Raw genomic sequence first — 21,669 nt, 5'->3', positions numbered from 1 at the left:
ACAGACGGTGGTTTTGGTAAAAGCCTGGCATGCAGGGAAGGCAAATCCAGATCCAGAATAAGTGTCTATTCCAGTAAGGACAAAACGCAGCCCTTTCCATGATGGAAGTGGTCCAATGTAATCAATTTGCCACCAAGCTGCTGGCTGATCACCTTGAGAGATGGTGCCATATCAGACACTCAGTGTTGGTCTCTGCTGCCGGCAGATTGGACACTCAGCAGTGACCGTAGCCAAGTCAGCCTTGGTGAGTGGAAGTCCATGTTGCTGGGCCCATGTATAACCTACATCTCTGCCATCATGGCCATTTTGTTCATGAGCCCATTGGGCAATGATAGGAATAGCTGGGGAAAGAGGATTAGTTGTTTCCACAGAAAGGGTCATCCTATCTGCTTTACTGTTAAAATCATCCTCTGCTGAGGTCACCCTTTGGTGAGCATTCACATGAGACACAACTATCTTCACTTCTTTGGCCCATTCAGAAAGGTCTATCCACATAACCTCCCCTCAATAAATCCTTGTTTCCAATTTTCCAGTCATGTTCCTTCCATGTCCCTGACCATCCAGCCAAACCATTGGCCACAGCCCATGAATCAGCATACAATAGCACACCTGGCCATTTCCTTCCAAGCAAAATGAACAACCAGGTGCATTGCTTGAAGTTCTGCCCATTGGGAGGATTTTCCTTCACCACTGTCCTTCAGGGAGGTCCCAGAAAGAGGTTATAGTGCTGTCGCTGTCTGCTTTCGAGTTGCCTGTATATCACACAGAGCCATCTGTAAACCAGGCACAACTTTTCTCTTCTTCAGTCAACTGGGTGTAAGGAACTCCCCATGAGGCCATAGGTGCAGAGCAGGAGACAGAAGGTAATGTGACAGGATTGGAGACCATGGGCATTTGGGCCACTTTCTCATGCAACTTCCTTGTGCCTTCGGGTCCTGCTTGGACCCAATCTTGTATATACCACTTGCATTTAATGATGAGGCGCTGCTGTGCACGTCCACCTTTATGGCCCCGTGGGTTGGACAACATTCAGTTCGTGAAGGGCAGCTCAGGCCGCATGGTGGCTTGGTGGCCCACGGTTAAGCATTCACTCTCTGGTAAGGCCCAGTAACAAGCCGAAGTTGTTTCTCAAAAGGAGAGTAGTTATCTATAGAGGATGGCGGGGCTTTGCTCCAAAATCCTGAGGGACTATGTTGTGATTCACCAAGAGGGGCCTGCCAAAGACTCCAAACAGCATCTCTATCTGTCACAGACACTTCAAGCACCATTGGATCAGCCAGATCATATGGCCCAAGTGGCAGAGTGGCCTGTACTCATCTTCTGGCACTCTATTAGACAATGTTCCACTGCTATTTATAAGGTTTTCACTGGCTAATTCTTTTCAGGAGTAGACTGCCCGATCCTTCTTTCTAGTCTTAGTCTGGAAGCTCAGCTGAAACCTGTCTGCCATGGTTGACCCTGCTGGTATTTGAATACTGGTGGCATAGCTTCCAGCATCACAGCAACACATAAGCTCCCACAGTACGACAAGCTGACAGACACATGGGGGAAAAGAACAAAGTAAAATACCTACGGATAAATTTAACCAAGGAAGTGAAAGCCTTGTACACTGAAAACTATAAAACATTATTGTTAAGACGTCAATACTACTCAATCTATGTATTCAATCCAATCCCCATCAAAATTCCAAAGCCACCTTTGCAGAAATGGAAAAGCCAATCTTCAAATCTATATGGAACTGCAAGATGCACTCTTGAAAAAGAACAAAGACTCACACTTTCCTACCTTAAAACATACTGTAAAGATATAGTAATATAAACAGCCTACTACTGATATAGTGATAAACATATAGATCAGTAGAATAGAATTGAGTCCAGAAATAAATCCATGGTAAATTGATTTTTGACATGGGTGCTGAGTCCATTCAACGGGGAAAAAATAGTCTCTTCAATAAATGGTACTGGGACAATGTGATTTCCACATGCAAAAGAATGAAGCTGGGCCCATACCTCAAGCATTATATGAAAATTAACTCAAAATGTATCAAGGACTTAAATATAAGAACTAAAATCATAAAATATTTAGAGAAAAACATAGGGGTAATGCTTTGGAACCTAGTTATTAAACAATGGATTCTTAGATATGACACAAAAGCACGATCGACAAAGGACAAAATAAATAATAAAGATCTCAACAAATTTAAAAATTTTGTTCATCAATGGATTTTATCGACAAAGCAAAGAGATTACAGATTGGGAGAAAATTTAAATCAAGTTGCATTGCTTCAATTTCAATCATAACTTAAAAACAAAGTTTTTGTTTTTGTGTGTGTTTTATTACAAATATAAAAGTTACCTGCAGTAATATTGGTCCATTATTCATAGAATAAAACTCTACTCTTAAAGCTTCTTTATGAAATAGACTTTTATTAAATTGTTTTTCTGATAAAAAGTGGCTCATAATTTACTCAAGTTTCAGAAGCATGGTTTTAGATAGTTTTCCATAAGTATTTATTGAAATAAGTAGGTTTTGGGAATATTTCCTTCTATTGCTCTGTATTATTTCTACCTCTGATAGTACGCTATAAACAAAGTATTCTCATTGGAATTCTTTGTCTTAGTTGAACGCAGAACTACATTAGATTATCACTCTTGATATAACAAGTATCACTGGTTGGTTGAATAAAAAATGAAAAGCAAGCCTGTTAGTAAGATTAACAACAACAAAAATAAACCAAACCTGTTGCCGTCTAGTCAATTCCGATTTACAGGGACCCTACAGGACAGAGTAGAACTGCCCCAGAGGGTTTCCAAGGAGTGGCTGGTAGATTTCAACTACCAGTCTTTTCGGTTAGCAGCCAAGCTCTTAACCATTGTGCCACCAGGGCTCCGTTAGTAAGATTAGCTAGTACCAATGATGATCCAAAAGATAGTATTTTTCCTAACCAGTAGAGATTTTTAAATCTATTAGGCTTCTATTGCTAAAAACAAAAATGAGAAGTTATAAAAATGAATATGGAAAAAGTGTCTGCCTACTGAGAAACATCCAATGGCTTTTGAATATAATATGCATCTGGGTATTTCTTCTCACAAGAATAAGCCAAAACATTGTCTGAAAACCCAATTTCTATTAAGGACATACAAATATAATTTTCTAAGAATTTGAATGTATTGGTTTGGTTTGATTTGCAAAATAATATACCTATGTAACATTATTTATTTACATATTTAAAACTAAATTAAAAATGATATTGCATGGTCTTAATGACATCTACTGGAAATTTGAGTTAATTACAGTTAATAAGAGGTTCATTTGGAACTCTCCTAACTTCATCAGATACCCTCATCATTAATAAACTCACCTAAAATTAGTCAATACATTAACACTCATTCTTTAACATACATAGTGTCTCTGTAGAAAGTATCTCCTTCCAAAAGTAAAAGGCTTAATTGTTTCTCTATCAGTTCCTCCAACTCACACATAGACACACAAATATTTTAGCTTTTATGAAGGCTTAGAATTCTAATACGGATTTACCACATAAATTTAAGAGGAATGTTCTTTACATTAAAAAAAAAATGGTTATTTTTAAAAACTGCTAGTCTAGAATCAACAACAGAAAAACTGGTCCAACATCTGGAAATCATCTTCTTGCATGCATAACTTCATCTAAATATTTCTTGTAAAATACTAATTAGTTATAACCATCTTAGAGGAAATTAGTACCAATAGCATTTTCATTCTGGACTGTTATATCCTAGCAGTATAGTTTGCCAAAGTTAACAGACTATTTATTCTAAAATTCTGTTAAAATGGAAGAGGAAAACAAAATGTTGGAGAGTCAAGAAAAACTAGTGTTTGGAAAATACAAATTACCAGGAGCTTCTAAAAACACTTTATTAAGGGGGAAAAAGTCAAATGAATCACACTAAAAATTCTCCATTTCAACATACTTTTCACCATGCCAATATGTTCTTTAGCTATATCTTAACCAAACCACAAACAATTTCAGACTAATCAGGATTAATTCTTAAATTTTTCTAACAAATTCATAAGACATGTTAAGTAGTTAAATTGTTTCTTCATATCCAGCTGCTACTGATTTATTTCAAAAAGAAGATTTCAAACTCAAGTATAAGACTTTGGAATCCTACCAGATTTCAAATAGGCACTGAAATTGGGTTTCTGTAGTCCTGGGACCAGACAGAGTGACCCAAAGATGTAGAAAATGACAAGTGATATTTTGACACTGAATCATTTTCAGGTCTATGGTATGTGACGAGACAAGTTTCCACCAGAAGGAATACCATGCTCTTGCCAGTTCAATTTATAACCCCAATCATTTCAAAATTGAAAGTTTGGAATCCCTGAGTGGTACACAGTTAACACATTTGGCTGCTAATTGAAAGGATGGAAGCTTTTAAGTCCAACTGGAGGCTCCTGGGAAGAAAGGTCTCGCAATCTACTTCCAAAAACCAACCATTGAAAACCCAATGGAACACAGTTCTACTGATACACGTGGGTTGTCACCATGAGTTGGAATTGGGTCCTCAGGACTGGCTAACTCATTATTGTATACAAAGGAAGTTGGCATTTCTTTTAATTTCCCTACAGCGCTCACTTGCCAATTTGGATGGTCCGGTCAATCAAGAATACAAATGAGGATGCAAATAAGCATATGTGGGATTATTTTATCCTCTTCCTACTTTAAATGAATTGGCAGCATCTTTAATTCCCAAGATTTGTTTTCCAAAAATGTTTCAACTTTTATATAAAGCAGCAGTGGTATACTATTCTTTACCATTCAGGAAAATAATTGCATTTAAACTAATAGAGTACTTTAAAATAAGAGATATGAATTCACTGTAGTATAATTCACCTTATGACATATGAACTCATGCATAAAATTATCAAATAATAAAAAACTGAAAAATGTAACAGTTTATTTATTCTCATTTTAATACAAAGTCATATTTTAGAAGTTACAAAAAAGGGTAAAACCATACACGTATACATGATCAGCTTGAATATTTCTTTCTGCTATGTACACTGAAACTGTTCACATTTACTGATAAGGAATGCCAAGTGTATCCATCACCATCTGAATAGCTTTCAGGGGATCAGTGATTTCCTCCAGATTATCTCTTCTTAAAACCCAATCTGGCCTAAGCCTGTGGGGGGGGGGGGAGGGGAGGAAAAAAATGACATTAATAAATCTCCTCTCTTAGGAGAGTTACCTTCACCTTTTTATCTTGACTAAAATGTTTCTATTTCTGAATACATCCTACTCTTACAACCTTTTCAAAGAGGCATGAGTGCTAATCATATTATTGCCCATTACTGGTTCCAGATGATTTCTCTCCATCATCTTGAAAAATGATCCTGGTTCCACCACTTTCTTTTGGTCTTCTACCAAACTCCCAGCCTTTCTGTCTTATTCCTTGGAAACCTAGTTTTTGGTCTTCTATCCACTCCTATCACCATTCTCAGTAACTTTAACATCCACGTGGCCAAAAAAGCCAACAACCTAGCCTGTAGTTTTTGCCCCTCTTTCTTTCCTTCTGTTCTGCCTCAGCCAATCCCTTTTCACATAGACGAGTCATACACTAGACACATCACTAGCAAGTTCATGACCTCTGAACTTTCTAGACTTCTGTTCTCCATCCACCACTTCTGACTCATCCATGTCATTTGCTTTAAGACACCCACTACCTCAATTCTTTCACCCACTGATCTCTCTAATTCACTGACCTCAACACATACCCATCATCCATCAGAACCCTCATGTTTTCACTTCTCTCTTGTTCAGCTTAAGTCTATCAATATAATCGTCTTGCAAATGCCATTTACTCAGTTGTTCCTCTCTTATTGAACTTGTCTGGAAAATTCTATTCCAGGTTAATTCCAAATGTCTGCCTTTTCCATATCTGTACAGCTGACATGCTAAAGAAAAATTACATAACCAGAATGACTGATTTTATTTTATGTTAATGACTGCAAACCTAAAAATGGATACTTCAAAATACCTTCTCACTCTCTAAGCTTAATATTTCATTCTTTTCAAACCTCCCTCACATACCTTCCCTGATCTGCTTCTCAGCTGATCTCATACTTCAGTGAGAAAATAGTATCTACCAGATGGGGGAAAGTTGTCAAGAATTTCTTTTTACTTGGATCCACAATCAACACCAATGGAAGTAGCAGCCAAGAAATCAAAAGACACATTGTGTTGGGCAAATCTGCTGCAAAAGATCTCTTTAAAATGTTGAAAAGCAAAGATGTCACCCTGAAGACTAAGAAGTGCCTGACCCAAGACATGGTGTTTTCAATCACTTCATATGCATGTGAAAGCTGCACGATGAATAAAGAAGACTGAAGAAGAATTGATGCCTTTGAATTGCGGTGTTGGAGAAGAATATTGAATATACCATGGACTGTCAAAAGAACAAATAAATCTGTCTTGGAAGAAGTACAACCAGAATGCTTCTTAGAAGCAAGGATGACAAGAATACATCTCACATACTTTGGACATGATGTCAGGAGGGATCAGTCCCTGGAGAAGGACACCATGCTTGGTAAAGTAGAGGGTCAGCAAAAAAAAGAGGAAGACCCTTAATGAAATGGATTGACACTGGCTGCAACAATGGGCTTAAGTATAATAGCGATTGTGAGAATGGTGTAGGACTGGGCAGTGTTTTGTTCTGTTGTACATACAGTCACTATGAGTTGGAACAAACTCAATGGCCCCTGACAAAGACAAAAACAACAGATGAAGGAGCTCATGAATCTTCTCACATAAATCCCTATTACATTTATGAATTTCCATCTTCTCATTCCTTTCTGTTAAAAATGGAAGAAGTGATAATAAAAGTCAAGCCCTCTATTTGTGATACCAACCCCACCCTCTCTCAATTACCCAAAATTTTTCCACTTAGAATAAGTATTCAATCTTCCCTCCCTACTCTTAGCCCTGATATCATGAATATATAATAAACTAGCTGCAGTACCTCACAAAGAACAAAACCTTCCTTGACCACACAGCCCTTTCCAACAATCATCCCACATCTCTGCTCTACTTTAAAGCAAATACCTCTTAAATATTATCTACAGTTGTTATCTCACCCCTTCACTTTTTATTCATGTAAAAAAAGCATTAAAAATTTCAACATATATAGAGATGAATATAGTAAACCTCCATGTAGCCATTATTCAGCTTCAAAAATTATCAACATATGTCCTATCTTGTTTCATTTATTAACCTCCCCAAATTATTATTTAAAAAAACCCTCAGACATCATATATTTCAAAAATAAACCCCCCAATATGTCTCTCTAAAAGATAGGGAATCTTTTGTAAAAATCATAACCATAAAACCATTATCACAACTAAAAACATGGCAAGAGAAAAATATCAAATATTTAGTCAGTGTTCAAATATTCTGATGCAAACCAATTTTTTTTTTTTTAAATAGCTGACACATTAGAATAAGGATACAAACCAGATCCACCTACTGATAGTCCCAACTTATGACAACATATTCTAGTTATGTATGCTAGTTACAAGGAGCTGCACTTACAGCTGTCCTTTTTGTGTGTGCATCTTATCGTTAGTAATACGTACTACTTACAAAGTTGCAGTGCATAATTTGCTGATGTTATTCTCAGGTGTTCACTCACAGATGTTTATATGTAATGTTTCCAACCCCCAAAGACAAATAAAAATCAGATTTATAAAGGTGCTGATAATAAAAGGCAATAATAATGAAAACCAAACAAACAAACAAAAAATGAGGTATTTGACTTACATCAGAACCAACTTACAATGCAGTCCTTAGAACTGCCTGTCACAAATTGGGAACTACCTGTATTATACTTGGTTGACAACTCCCTTTTAACAAAGATTCCCTCTCTCTGTCTTGCCAATTATTTGATAAGCAAATCAAGCCATTTATCTTGTAGAATTTGTCACCTTTCAGATTTTGCTGAATGCATACTTGGGGATTCATGAAAGGCTTTTCTTTATCCACTGTAAATCCTGAAAATGGGTAATAAGATCTACAGAAGAACTTCTCAAACTATATGAGAAGTTTTGGCTTTTTTCTTTATTTTTCCAATCTTTGTGCTGATATATTGGTTGGTAAAATACAATCGAAATACCAGGGCAAAATTATATTATTCAAAGGTAGACTGAAAAAAGTTAAAGATATATATTGTAAACAGAGAGTAACCATAGTAAAAAAAAATTTTTAAGAGGTATAGCTTATATGTGGTATTTCCAGTAGTGACATAAAATATAATCATAAAAAATACTAAAATAACTTCACAACAACAAAAAAAAGTAGGCAGAAAAAGGGAAAAAAAGAACAAAGGAGAGATGGGATAAAAGGAAAAGAATTATCAAGATGACAGATTTAAATCCAACCACATCAATAACTACATTCCAATTAAAAGGCAAAGAGTATCAGATTTGATAAAAAAGTAAGTGATGAAAATATAACACACAAATATTAATCAAAAGAAAGTTGGCATGGCTATATTATTATCAGACGAAGCAGACATCACAACAAGGAATATAATAAAGGATAAAGAGGAAAATTAAATTATGAGAAAAGAGCCAATATATTGTAAAGACATAACAATTCTAGATATGTTCACCTAATAACAGAGCTTCAAAACACATGACAAAAATTGCTATAACTTGAAAGAGAACTAGATGAATCTAAATTATAGAGATTTCAATAGTACTTTCTGTTAATTGATAGAAGCAGACAGGAAATCTGTAAAAATATGGAAAATTTGAACAACAGTATCAATAAACTTTACCTAATTGACATTCTTATAACACTCTACCAACAAGAGCTAGACACATGTTCTTTTTAAGGGGTCAAGGAATACTGAGCAAAATAGACTATATTCCAGGCATGAAACACACCTCGTTAAATTTAAAAGAGTTAAAATAATAAAACATTCATTCCTTGACATCAATAGAATTTTAAACTAGAAATCAACAGAAATAAACTCAGAAGCAAGCAAAATGAAGGGAATGATAAACACCAGGACATACATTAAACGCAAAACAGAAAGCAACAAAGAACATAATGAAACCACAAGGTGGTTCACTGAAAGGATAAAAACTGATAAACCTCTAGCTAGACTAAAAACCCACTGCGGTCGAGTCGTTTCCGACTCATAGCGACCCTATAGGACAGAGTAGAGTCAAGAAAAAAAAATGTTCACACACAAATTAGCAATTTCAGGATTGAGAAGGGATATCGTTACAAATATTCGAAGAATAATAAGGGACTATTCTGAACAATTTTGAACCAATAACTTTGATAGCCTGAATGAAAAGGGGAAATTCTTCGAAAGAGACACACCATCAAAGCCCACTCAAAAAATATATAAATAACTCAAATGGCTGTTTATTTATTAAATGAATTGAATTCCCAGTTTAAAACCTTCCAACAAAGATTGCTTCACTGATGAATTCTACCAAACATTTATGAAAGAAATATACCAGTTCTATAAAAAATTTTTTAGAAAATAGAAGAGAAGGAAACATTTCCCAGCTTACTCAATGAGACCACCATCACTGATACCACAGCCAGACAAAGGCATTAAGAAAACTACAGACCAGTATCCCACTGGAAAGTTGACCCAAAAATTCTTATCAAAATTGTAGCAACTTAAGTCCAACAATATATAAAAAACAAAACCCATTATGACTAAGTGGCATTTATCTCAGGAATGTAAATGTTGTTCAAAGATTTAAAAAAATGCTATTCAGTCTGTCAAAGCAGCACAAAAGAGAAAAGACACGTGGCTAATAGATAAAGGAAGTATATTTGACAATACATGAAATTCAGTATTTAAACTATATATATTAGCAAACCAGAAACAGAAGAAAACTGCTTCAAACTGATAAATGACATCTACACAAAAAATCTATAGCTGACACCATATTTCAAGGTAAAAGACTGAATGCTTTTCCCCCAGGATCACAAATAAGGCACAGATGTAGGCTCTCACTGCTTCTGCCCAACAATGTACTAGAATTTTTAGCCAGTATCATTTATAATGAGGCAAGAAAAATAAATAAAATAAATATAAATTTGGAAGAAAAAATAAAGCTATTTGCAGATATGATAATCCAGGCAGATAATCCCTAAAAATCTTCAACAAAGCTACAAACACTAAAATGTAAGTTCAGCAAGGTCACACAGTTCAGGATCAATATATACAAGCAATTGTATTCATATAAAAACAAACAAACAAACAAAGCCACTGCCATCAAGTCGATTCCGACTCATAGCGACCCTACAGGACAGAGTAGAACAGCCCCACAGAGTTTCCAAGGAGCACCTGGTAGATTCAAACTGCCGGCCTTTTGGTTAGCAGCCATAGCTCTTAACCACTACACCACCAGAGTTTCCATGTATATAATAGCATTAGACAATCAAAAATTTAAAAAACAATAAGACTTAAAATATTGTCGAAAAACATAAAATAGTTAGGGATAAATTTAACAAAATATGTGCAATACTGGTATGCTGAAAACTATGAAATACTGCTGAAATGACAGAAGGTCCCCCAAACTGGAGCTATTCCATGCTTATGATCAGAAGATTCAATATTGTTAAGAGTTTGACTCCCCAAATTGATCTATAGATTCAAAGCAATACTCATCAAAATCAAAGTAAGCATTTTTTTTTTTTTTTTTTGTAGAAATTAACAAACTTTTAAATGTTATAGGGAGCAAAGAGAACATTCTATTTCATCCATTTGGGTACCCTAGATATAGTCTGTATACAAAAACAAAAGATGGGATAAATACTTGGTTGTTGCCTTTGATCCATATTTAGCATGAGAAGTTTTCTCTAGCATCCTCCCAGGGTAATGAAGGATGTTTTTCTGTGAGTATCATTATAAACTCAAAAAAAAAAAAACTTTTTTTTTTCTTTTTATTGTTATAAACTCACGAATGTTTAATGTATCTGATGTGTGCCATTTGGTTTTCAACCCTCTTTAATCTGGCATGTAGTCACCACATTCACCAATGACCTCCACATTCCTTGGAATTTTTTTTTAAATCTGATTAGCAATCCCTTTTCAGAGCTCTTGGCCGATTCTTTCTCTCTCTGACTAAAGGAAAAGTTGTGGCTAACTTGGGTTTTAGTTTGGGACTCTCTGTCTATACTCTTCTCCCTAGGTGATCTCATTCATTCCCATTGCTTTAAACTAAACTAAAGGCCGTCTATATCCTGAAACTAATGATTCCCTAATTTTTATCTCTAGCCTGGACTCTAGCCCAGAATTATAAAAAACCTGATTTTTCAGTGACTTATTTGTATTTTCCTCTGATTTGTCTCATGGGCATCTCAGGCTTATCCAAAACAGAACCATGATTCAACTCCCATCCCCAACCTATCTTATCCTATCCTCAGCTTTTCCTTCCTTATTCTTTGGGTCTCCGCTTAAATACTACATCCCGGAGAGGGTTTCCTGATCACCCTTCTTCAGTAGGTCTTCCAAATTACTTTCTATTCTGGCAGTTGTCACAGTCTTTATTACATGGTTTGCTTATCTGCTTGTTTACTGTCTTTCTCCTGAATGAGACAGCTCCATGTGTACAACAACCTCAGCACCATTTCTCATCTCTAACAGGGATAGGGGAGTCTGTGTGGCTGACCAGGTAATCTAATGCCCCACTTTTTTTCCTTTTTAAACTTCTAAAGTAATATATCTTTAACTATTAAAATCACAATTATCTCTATAGGTCTCAGAAAAAAATTCTATAAAGGGGGAAATTTCAAGTATCAAGGGAATTAGGGGAGGAGTTAGAGGTTGATATTTTGAACAAGAGGGACTTCTGGCAGCTTTCAAACAGTGTAGCTTGTCCTACATGCAGGAAAAAAAAATGATGTAACAAAGCCTATAACAAGCTCAGTAGCCCTGCTATTCAACATTTAATGTGAAGAATTTATTGAAAAAAAAGCTCAGAGTTACAGTGCTATTACTTCATTAGTCACTGAGATGGCCTTTTAGATTTACCAAAGACTCTACTCTTGTTCATTAAATATTTGCTAAATAAATGAATGATTGAATAGTAAAACAAAACTAAGTACATTTAAATGCTTACCTTGAAACTGTGCTGCTTCTTACAGGTGTTTTTGGAATAAAGGGAATGCTTACAGAGGAGTTCTTCTTTTGTTTATAAAGTATCCTTTCAGTATTCATTTTATGTGTACGAGCTGTAAGTTTGTAGAGACTATAAATACGGGCAACAACTTTGGGCCTACTTCGAACATCCTAAAAAAAAGAACATTTACATTGTTTAGAATCTAATAATAAGCATTACATTTTGAAACTCTTCTGTATTAGCAGGAAACCCTGGCGGTGTAGTTGTTAAGTATTATAGCTGCTAACCAAAAGATCAGCAGTTTGAATCCACCAGGCGTTCCCTAGAAATTCTATGGGGTAGTTCTACTCTGTCCTGTAGGGTCACTATGAGTCAGAATCGGCTTGACGGCAATTTTTTTTTTTTTTTTTTTTAGTTTTCTATATTAGTAAAATCAATTAGAAGAAATAAACAATATGATATAAACTTTTACAAACCTCTAAAAATCAAAAACAAACCCCTCCAAGAAAATGAAACAAAACAAAAAAACAAAGCTCACCAAATTCAGCAGATTGGTTTAAATTATGAACTAATTTCCAAGGACATTACAAAGAAGGCACTATTCAAGAACTGTACACTTAACTCTTCCATTTTGTACAGTGAATACAAAAAATAAATATTATAATCAATATACCTATCATTGCCAGTTACCAATCCTGTGAATTTTACCTCTTCAAGGTTTCAAAAGTTATCTACTTCACAACCTTAGTTCAGGCATAGTCCTTGCCTAGACCACTACTTATCTACACCTGCCTCCTTCCTTAATGTTCTCCCTGTATCCACACATGCCCTCCCAAATCCATTCTTCAATCAGCAGAGTGACCATTAAAATCTGAATTGTAGCACATCACTTCCTCGCTGAAAGCCCTTCAGTGGTTTCCCATTTTTCTCAGAATAAAGGTTGTAACTGTAACATGGCCTATGCTACACTACCTCAAAATAAGAAAATATCAGGCCCTCTCAGTTGTGGTTGAAGAGGTAAATGGGGATGACACCTGGAGAGAATAACTCAGAGGCCTCGCCATAGAACAGCTTGAAATGGATTGATGATTACAAGAGGATGAGGAGGCACACATACCCGGCTTTCTACTTTGCAAGAATACTTTGTTACTTCCCTCAAACACATGGTGAACAGTTACTCATAGGGTTGTAATAAATTCTATTTTCAGAATTTGGTAGGTTATAGTTAAAAGTTTCTTGGATCTGTCATAAGGAAATAACTTCTATTTATATCCTTTATTCGCTTTATCAGTGCAAAAAGAAAGTTTGAACACATAACAAACCCTATTTTAGTTATGCTGATAAAAATTTTATCACTAAAGGAAATATGTAAAAGCCTTAGAGACAGGGTGAAAATAATTAAGGAACTTGAAAAATAACCTCAAAGAAAATGAACCGAGTAATACTTACAGAGGCTCGACTTGTTGTCTTCAATAAAACAGCCAGCAAACAACAAGTTTTTGTGAAAATGCTTCCACCTTTGTCTGCAACTTTGTCACCAGCCTTTTCTCGGTACATCTGCAAAAGCTCCAAGAGTGTATCTATGCAATTTTCTACATCATAAACTGCTGAAGTTGTTTTCTCGTACTTAAAAAGAACAGAATGAAATGAAGTTATAATAAATACACACACTTTTAGACGTAGCCCAAGCAGATAGAAAGTTTGGAGTTAAATTTTTGTTCCATCTGCAGCAAGTACAAAGGACTACATGAATGACTTTTTGATACCATCATCTCTGAATGCTGTTTATTCACTTATCCTCATTTTAAATTTTTTCGTTTTCACCTACTTCTAAAGTTCTACACAAAAAGAATTTAACCTAAAATCTCTAAAAATGAACAAATCGAAGTAAATAAAAGCAGGCTTTTAAAGATGGGATCATTTTAGTGAGAACCTCTCATGGAAAATGATAACTCATCTATGGTATGTAATAAAAATTTAAGATCTAATTTATTATACTCTTACTACATGCCTTCTTGAGAGGAAGATGAGATTGCTTTAAAAGAAAATCAACTTGATACTAATATGGCTAGGATATATTTTCCACACCTCAGTTAGTTATCTAATTGTTTCAGCATTGGATTCATAAATTTTCATAGTAACAAATAATAATGATACTATTGATAAAAATGGAGCCCTGGTGGCCTACTGGTTAAGAGCTACGGCTGCTAACAAAAGGTCGGCAGTTTGAATCCACCAGCTACTCCTTGGAAACCTGAAGGCGCAGCTCTACTCTGTGCTATTGACTTGATGGCAACAGATTTTTGGTTTTTATTGATAAAAATAGGGATGAAACAAGATTAACAGCTAACACATAAATAGCACTTCTGTGCATCAAGCACTTTATGCTCATTGCATCCTCATAATAACATTATGAGGTGGGTACTATTAGAACTCTCATTTTGTAATTGAGGAAAGTGAAGCACAGAGAGGCGAAGTAACCTTGCAGTAAGCTGCACAGCTGTGATTCAAACCCAGATAGTATGGCACCAGAATCTGTGTCCTACACTATGCTAAACCAAAAAAAAAAAAAAAAAACACACTGCTGTCAAGTCAATTCTGACTCTCAGTGACTCTATAGAACAGAGTAAAACTCTCCCACAGGGTTTCCAAAGAGCGGCTGGTGGATTCGAACTGCCAACCTTTTGGTTAGCAGCCAAATGCTTAACCACTATGCCACTAGGGCTCCTTATGCTATACAACACTACCTCAAAAGAAGAAAATATCAGGTACTCTTAAGTTGTGGTTGAAGGGTTAAGTGGGAAAGACAAATCTGTCATCTCAATACCTTTAGCTGAATGTAATATAGTTTGGTATATGTATTAACTACTAGTCCAAAGCCAAGACTTTAAAATTCTAATACATATAGCTTTATCCAGCAAAATCTTTATCACTTTTTGCCAAATATGATTATAATGAGGTGCTACTATTTCAACATAATGCAATGGATAAGACCACCTGCTCTGGAGTCAGACAGAAATGGATCCAAATTCAGCTCTACCATTTATCAGAACTGGACCTTAGACAAGGAACCTAACTTCCCTCAGTATTATTATTCCTTTTCTATAAAATGGGAATAATAACTAACTACCTTACAGGATTATTGTAAAAGATCAAATTTAAATAATGCATGGGGAAAAAAAAGAAGAAAACGCAGCACACTGCCTAGCACATAGTAAGTACTCAATAAAGGCTAGTTACCATAGCTATTAATATTATAAAGACAGAAGAACTAAAATCATACAAAAATTAATGTTTCCATCTATGGTTATGCTATAGGTTAAACATTTTTTTTCCCTAAGACTTTTGCACATAAATGAATTTTATTTTTGAGATCTAACTTCTAGTGATGAACAAGTATAGGCTTAATTTGCAGGATCGGATTCCTTGATTAATAAACATTTCACGATTAAAATGGAAAACTACCTTAGCTACATTAAGCAAGACTTGTACAGCATATCTGATGACTTCCATACAAGGAACACTACGATTACAACTTCGGATCAAAACAAATATTTTGGTAATTGCTCCACTCTGGGCCATGTTCTCACAACAAAGCGGAGACAATCTTGTAACTACCTCTGAAAGAGGAAAAAAAAAGAACACAGGTAAATTCGCAGTGATAAAAAGTTTTAGCTATGATTGTAGTATTGCAATATTCTTTAAATATTCAAAGGTAAAAATATGTTTCCGATTTTATATAAGATATTCTTAAAAAAAAAAAAAAAAACTAACCTAAGTGCTTAAATGCTTCAAGAATGACTGAAAGGTGCTTATGTGTCAAAAGATAATGAAGCGCAAGTGCCATTCGTTTGTAGAGTTTGTTTTCTTCTTGGATCTGTCTATTAACCACTTGAAGGCTTAATCGTACAGCTTTAATTTTCTTACAGTCATTCTTCTTCCTCCAAGAATATCCTCTCCATAGTGCCTTAAAAAGAGAAAACAGAGTAACTTTAAGATTATATTCCATGATGTTTTGAAATAATAACTATATTTCCTCAATGTAAATATTTTCTGTAAATTTATACTTAATACAGATACTTTTCAACTAAAACATCATTTTTGATAAATATAGCAAAATCAATTTTTCTAAAAACAAATACATATATCTTTGTACATATCATGAGTCACCATTCAATGACCAAAGATGTCTAAATTTATTCAAATAGATAAACACCTGTCATCTCTTAATCATGAACATCCTTGTAGACATCTGAAAATAATGGTTTTAGTAATGAAATAATGTTAGTGTAGTATTTATGAATTACTGTACTGGTTAATCTCTTAACTTTTAAAAATATATATGTCTGTGTTTTTAAAGTATCAGATGTCAAGTAGGTAAAGTCAAAGTTTCAACTAAAACCATACAATTTTCGGTTACCTGAATTTTAGTGATTCCACTGTTTAATTTTTCCTGTTTTTTACGGAGGAGAAAATGGCGTACTGCTTTCTGTATTACTAATGCAGCCCTATTTTGCTGGTCTAGCCATCCTTGAACTTCATGCTGAATTTCTGTTATGCTCTGAAATTTCTGAATAAACCTCTTCTGCTGTAATCTTGCTCGAAACCATCTCTGTTTAAAACATGAAGTTTTTTTCCTTTTTACTTCACTTTTTTAATATAAAAAAGGATAAATAAATGCATACATATTTCTATATATACACACATAAGTTTAAAGAAATATAAAATAATACTGAAATATCTTTCAACCGTTCCCACTGGCGTTACGAATTTATAAATTAATAAAAAAAAAATGAAAAATAAGCACAGGAAATGAAAAAAAAAAAGCATATAATCCACAGATCTGGAACTTGAATAACCAATATGCACGGAGAAAATATTTAAGAGTTGCTAGTAACCAAAGAAATCCAAAACAAAAATGACATACCATGTCTCATTCATCAGAACGGCAACAGTCATAAAGTCTTCAAATATCTTGTATTTGGAAGGATGTGAAAAAAGAAGCAATACAACTACTTTGGAGAATAATTCACAGCTTTACTTTTGTGACCTAAAATATCGAACTATCTTTTACCCATCAAGGGCAAAAAGCTAAAGGCTATACGATCTTTCATGAATTGCCTGGGAATTGTTAATTCCAAACAATGATAACAGAAAAATTAGAGTTTTACTGAAAAAGAGAAGCTAACCTGAATGCAGATGACTGAATTCATCCGCTTCTTAGCATTCTTAATAGCCATGTGACGTTTATACGCTCTTTGAATTCTAAGAGCAGAGAGGTGATAATATGCAGCTACCGTGAAGTGAAGAAGTCTAAGTTTGCTTTTGTGTTCTAAAACCTAAAAGGGGTAAAAAAGATTATTAATAAAATATTTGACTCCTAAGACAACCAATCAGTGTTTATTTTCATATACCCTCAATACCAAATTATATAAACTAGCAACAATGTTAAATTAACTTTTAATAATTAAAATTATTTACATTATATCAACTGATTATAATCTTTCACTATAGAATATTTCTAATAGTGACCTGTAACTCAGGATATAGAAAGCAAAATCATATTTTGGGCACTTTAAGAAAGAATAGCATTTAACTTGAACCTAACAAAACCTAACTAAGGCTTTGCAATATACTAATTATAATGAGAGAAGTGTATTAATATTAAATTTAAAAAAAGATTATAGCATTCCACGTACGACTGTTAGAGACAGGGCTGTTTAATCTGACAAAATTATCTGAATTAATTTCTCCAGTATTAGATAATCTAGCACAAGTCCAGAGTAAGACCGTTGTAGCACGAGCTTTCTAAAGTGGCCTTTAGGCGTAAGACTTTCAATTTATATTTAATGAACAAAATACAAAAGATCTTCCCTTTTTAACTTCAAATGTAATAATTTTGCCTTTGCCAGTGAGCATGTTAGATGCTAGACCTGTCCGTGAGCTCTCAAAAGAGGGCTTTCTCTTGTTAAGATGTGGAAGCTACCACAAGAACAGTAGTTTCCACATCTCAAAAGAGTTTCTCAGTGGTAGCAAGACACTACAATTGCCCTCCTTCACGTTCCATTTTTAAGATTAATTACATAAGGGAAATTTTATTTTACACTTTTGGTGATCATCTGTGAGAAATGGTAGGCTCATAGAACAGAAATCTATGGCAACCAGTGCTCTCATAACACGGCTCTGCAAAAGGCGAGTGAATTCAAATTAATGGCTATATTAGTTCCGAAAATATTCTCCAAAATCTAAAATTTCTTAATACTATTTAACCACAAATACTTTCATTTTATAAGACGGAGATATTTGAGTTTAAAATACTTACTCTCTTTCTTACTAACCACCCTCGGATCACTGATTGTAGAAAAACTGTAGATTTTTTTAATTCAACATATTTTACCCTCTCGCACTTCCTGGCCTTCCTTGCTCGGATATACCTTTGTATGATCAAGGCGGCAGATTTCTGCCGAAGAAAGGCCTGCCTTGCCTTATATCCTCTAAAATTTGCTTGGATCAAACAAGCAGCTTGATGTCTCTGTAAGGAAAAATTTGTAATATTAATAGATAGAAATAATAAGATTTTCAACCTGCTGGAGATTCTCGAATTTCTCAATATAAAAGACATGGAGTAATTATGAGCATATAAAACATTTTTTAGGTATATAGCTTAAGACTGTCGTATTTCATAGATATGGAAAGGTGAAAGTGTATTATTTCTAAACTCATGTAGGCCTATAACTAAAAGTGAAGCTTTCATGAAGGTGCAAGCCAGAGTGAACAGATCTCTGGATGGTCTTTCCCTCATCTGCCTGATACTTTTCATTGTGAGGAGGAAAGGGATCAACATTACTACAGGCAAAGTCATCCAAAGGGAAAAAAAAAAGCTATGTGTAATATGGAGAGCATAGTGGGCATTATAAACAGCTATGAAGGAAGCTATTTGTAGCTTGAAGAAGCACAGCCTACCAACAGTACACCTTATATTTCTCAATTATATAACATCCTGACAACCAAATTCTAACATACATAAAAAAGATATGAGTTATAATGAATCTCGATTTGTTTTCCAACACAGCTCCCCTCCCTACCAGCTGAGTGAACTTGGGCAAGTCACTTCACTTCTATGGATCTTATTTCCTCATCTGTAAGCTGGGTACGCTAATAGCTACCTCGAAGAGTTGTTATGAGGATCAAATTAGTTTGTAAATATACAAGAGCTTAACTGATGCCTGGTGTATATATTAACTGTCAGTAGTAGCGGTAATATTAAGAGTATATAACCATAGTGAATATTACACGAACATCTAATTTACAAGTAATTTTTAAATTTTGATTTCTTTAATAAAACACTGTAACTACTGCATCTATTTTAAAACTTTCTTGTTAAATATAATTTTAAAATAGATTACCAACGGTGGCTTAAGGAGTATGTTATTCAGTGTTCGATTTGTATTATGTGTGTATGAAAGTGTATTATGAGTTTCTCCAAATAAACCATTTATTCTAAAAGTCACTTCCAACTTGTGTTTGAGAATATTTTATAATTACACACATGTCCACACATACTATCAAATAATATTTTTATGAATGAACATAATCTTTAATTGATCGTAATAGATTTGGAAACCCTGGTGGCGTAGTGGTTAAGTGCTATGGCTGCCAACCAAAAGGTCGGCAGTTCGAATCCATCAGGTGCTCCTTGGAAACTCTATGGGGCAGTTCTACTCTGTCCTATAGGGTCGCTATGAGTTGGAATCGACTTGACGGCAATGGGTTTGGTTTTGGCTGGTAATAGATTTGTGAAAAACAAATGCATAGCTGAATCTTAAAAATAATGTTTTATTTTCTGTTTGCTAAAGCAGTTCCTTAAACGGAGTTGAAATTTTTTATACCTACTTTTATCATTAAGGAGTGCTCATGAACTATTCTTCCAGAAAGCACAGCTCTCCATCTTCTCTGAATGATAACTGTTGATGCTCTCATGTTCAAAAACCTATAAAAGTAGTCACAGGAAAGCAAGTTCAAACTACTTTAGTCTATTTAATATGTATTCTCTCTCTCCTTTAACAAAAGCAAAAAGAAAATATAAAATAAGAGGGTTACAACATAAAGTGAAGAAAAAAAGGATAATTTATACTTAAGTTCAAACAATCAGAATTTTACACACACACATGAAAAAAAGGTTTGCAACTACCTTGGCAATATTCCAACAGTGGGTAAGAAATTATACGACTAAATATGAAGTTTAAGATTCTAGTACGACAAAGAATTTTGAAGAGGACAAAAGAGTACAATTACATAGCTCTTGATAAAGGGGTGCTGAGGGGTGGTAGCAGATAACAATGAAGTATAAAATCTGTGTCCATATTGTAACTGGCTCTGTGCACAGACAGGAGGTGGTCAGGAAGTGAACTCTGGCAATTACTAGCAGCATCAGGGAAATGAGAAAGGGATGCTCATTTCAAAGGAAATATCATCAAATCTCTAAATGGAAAAATTCTACAAAGAGAAATTGGAGGAAAAAAATGTGAGGACTGGAGATTAAACCTTAGGAGTCAACACAGTAGAAATAGTTAAAATTTGAGGATGGCCAGCCTCATCTCTTCTTGATAATGTGGAAAAGGCAGAAAGATTAACTTATCTTGTTGTCATGTTTCTTAGAATATTTCTCAGTAAAAGAAATTCAGCAACTTGGAACATGAAAATGAGACACTGGTCCTTAATAGCTGATAGCAGCAATTGTTATCTGTATATGTCAAGCCCTGATTCTACCTATGGAATTGATTTGGGAAATTATCTAACACTAGTAAACTTAAAGTTTAAAACCATCACTGATGTGATAATTCATCAATTCTAAGAACTAAAGAAAAATTTTTATGCTGTGAAATAAAAAGTAGGTAATCTGGTAACAGCTTCTAAAAATGTATATAAAACAAATGAACTAGAAATAGGGAAATACGATCAGCAGAGACAAGCGGGTAATTAGGGTCATTATTAAGTATAAAGAGAATGGGGAATATAAAGCTGAAAGAAAAAAAAAATGAATAAGAAAAACTTTTGCCAGTAGGTAAGTCAACAACAAAATAGATCAAAGCACTAGTAAGGAAATAAGACTTCCTGGATTCTTATTCTCTTTCTAGGCTTCCATCCTTACCTTCATTCCTATGAACCTGAGAACCTCAATTAATTATGAATAGAGTAAATGTATATACATATACATTTGATATACACACACACATACACACAGTGAAACCTGTGAGAGCTGGAACTCGACAGGACTGCCTTGATTTTCTGGGTCTCTCAAGTTTTCCGCCTTTGACAGGGTAGTCTTACCACTTTTCTACCACCCATTTTAGCGGAAAATATTTGCGTTTTCCTTCTTTGACAGGTTTCTACCTTACAGTTTCCAGCTTTCACAGGTTTTACTCTGTGTATGTGTATATATATAAGATATATATACACATACACACATATATATATATTTTCAAACTGGATAGCATCAAGGATAAGCACTACCTCAAAAAACCAGACAGA

The 21,669-nt window shown here is 34.6% G+C and overlaps 1 protein-coding gene across 5 annotated transcripts in view; it reads right to left on the bottom strand.

Moving 5' to 3' along the window:
• Nucleotides 1–2,202: 2,202 nt before the first annotated feature.
• ASPM (assembly factor for spindle microtubules) overlaps nt 2,203–21,669 on the bottom strand; it is a 72,141-nt gene continuing 52,674 nt past the window's right edge. For 3 of the 5 annotated variants that reach the window (XM_064273458.1, XM_064273457.1, XM_064273460.1), the window contains 9 exons: nt 20,032–20,128; nt 18,461–18,670; nt 17,328–17,477; nt 16,559–16,750; nt 15,913–16,105; nt 15,604–15,758; nt 13,588–13,764; nt 12,139–12,308; nt 2,204–5,171 (listed from right to left, as the gene is read on the bottom strand). In XM_064273458.1, coding sequence (XP_064129528.1) covers nt 5,066–5,171; nt 12,139–12,308; nt 13,588–13,764; nt 15,604–15,758; nt 15,913–16,105; nt 16,559–16,750; nt 17,328–17,477; nt 18,461–18,670; nt 20,032–20,128 — 1,450 coding nt within the window. In that variant the 3' untranslated portion in view covers nt 2,204–5,065. Of the gene's footprint in view, nt 5,172–12,138; nt 12,309–13,587; nt 13,765–15,603; nt 15,759–15,912; nt 16,106–16,558; nt 16,751–17,327; nt 17,478–18,460; nt 18,671–20,031; nt 20,129–21,669 lie in introns of all 5 variants that reach the window. The other 2 variants (XM_064273455.1, XM_064273459.1) reach the window with 1 other exon arrangement.

This window comes from Loxodonta africana, chromosome 20 (genome assembly GCF_030014295.1).
Source record: "Loxodonta africana isolate mLoxAfr1 chromosome 20, mLoxAfr1.hap2, whole genome shotgun sequence".
NCBI classification, from domain to species: domain Eukaryota; kingdom Metazoa; phylum Chordata; class Mammalia; order Proboscidea; family Elephantidae; genus Loxodonta; species Loxodonta africana.
Note: the sequence above shows the minus strand (reverse complement) of the source record. Positions and strands in the feature narration are given on the sequence as shown.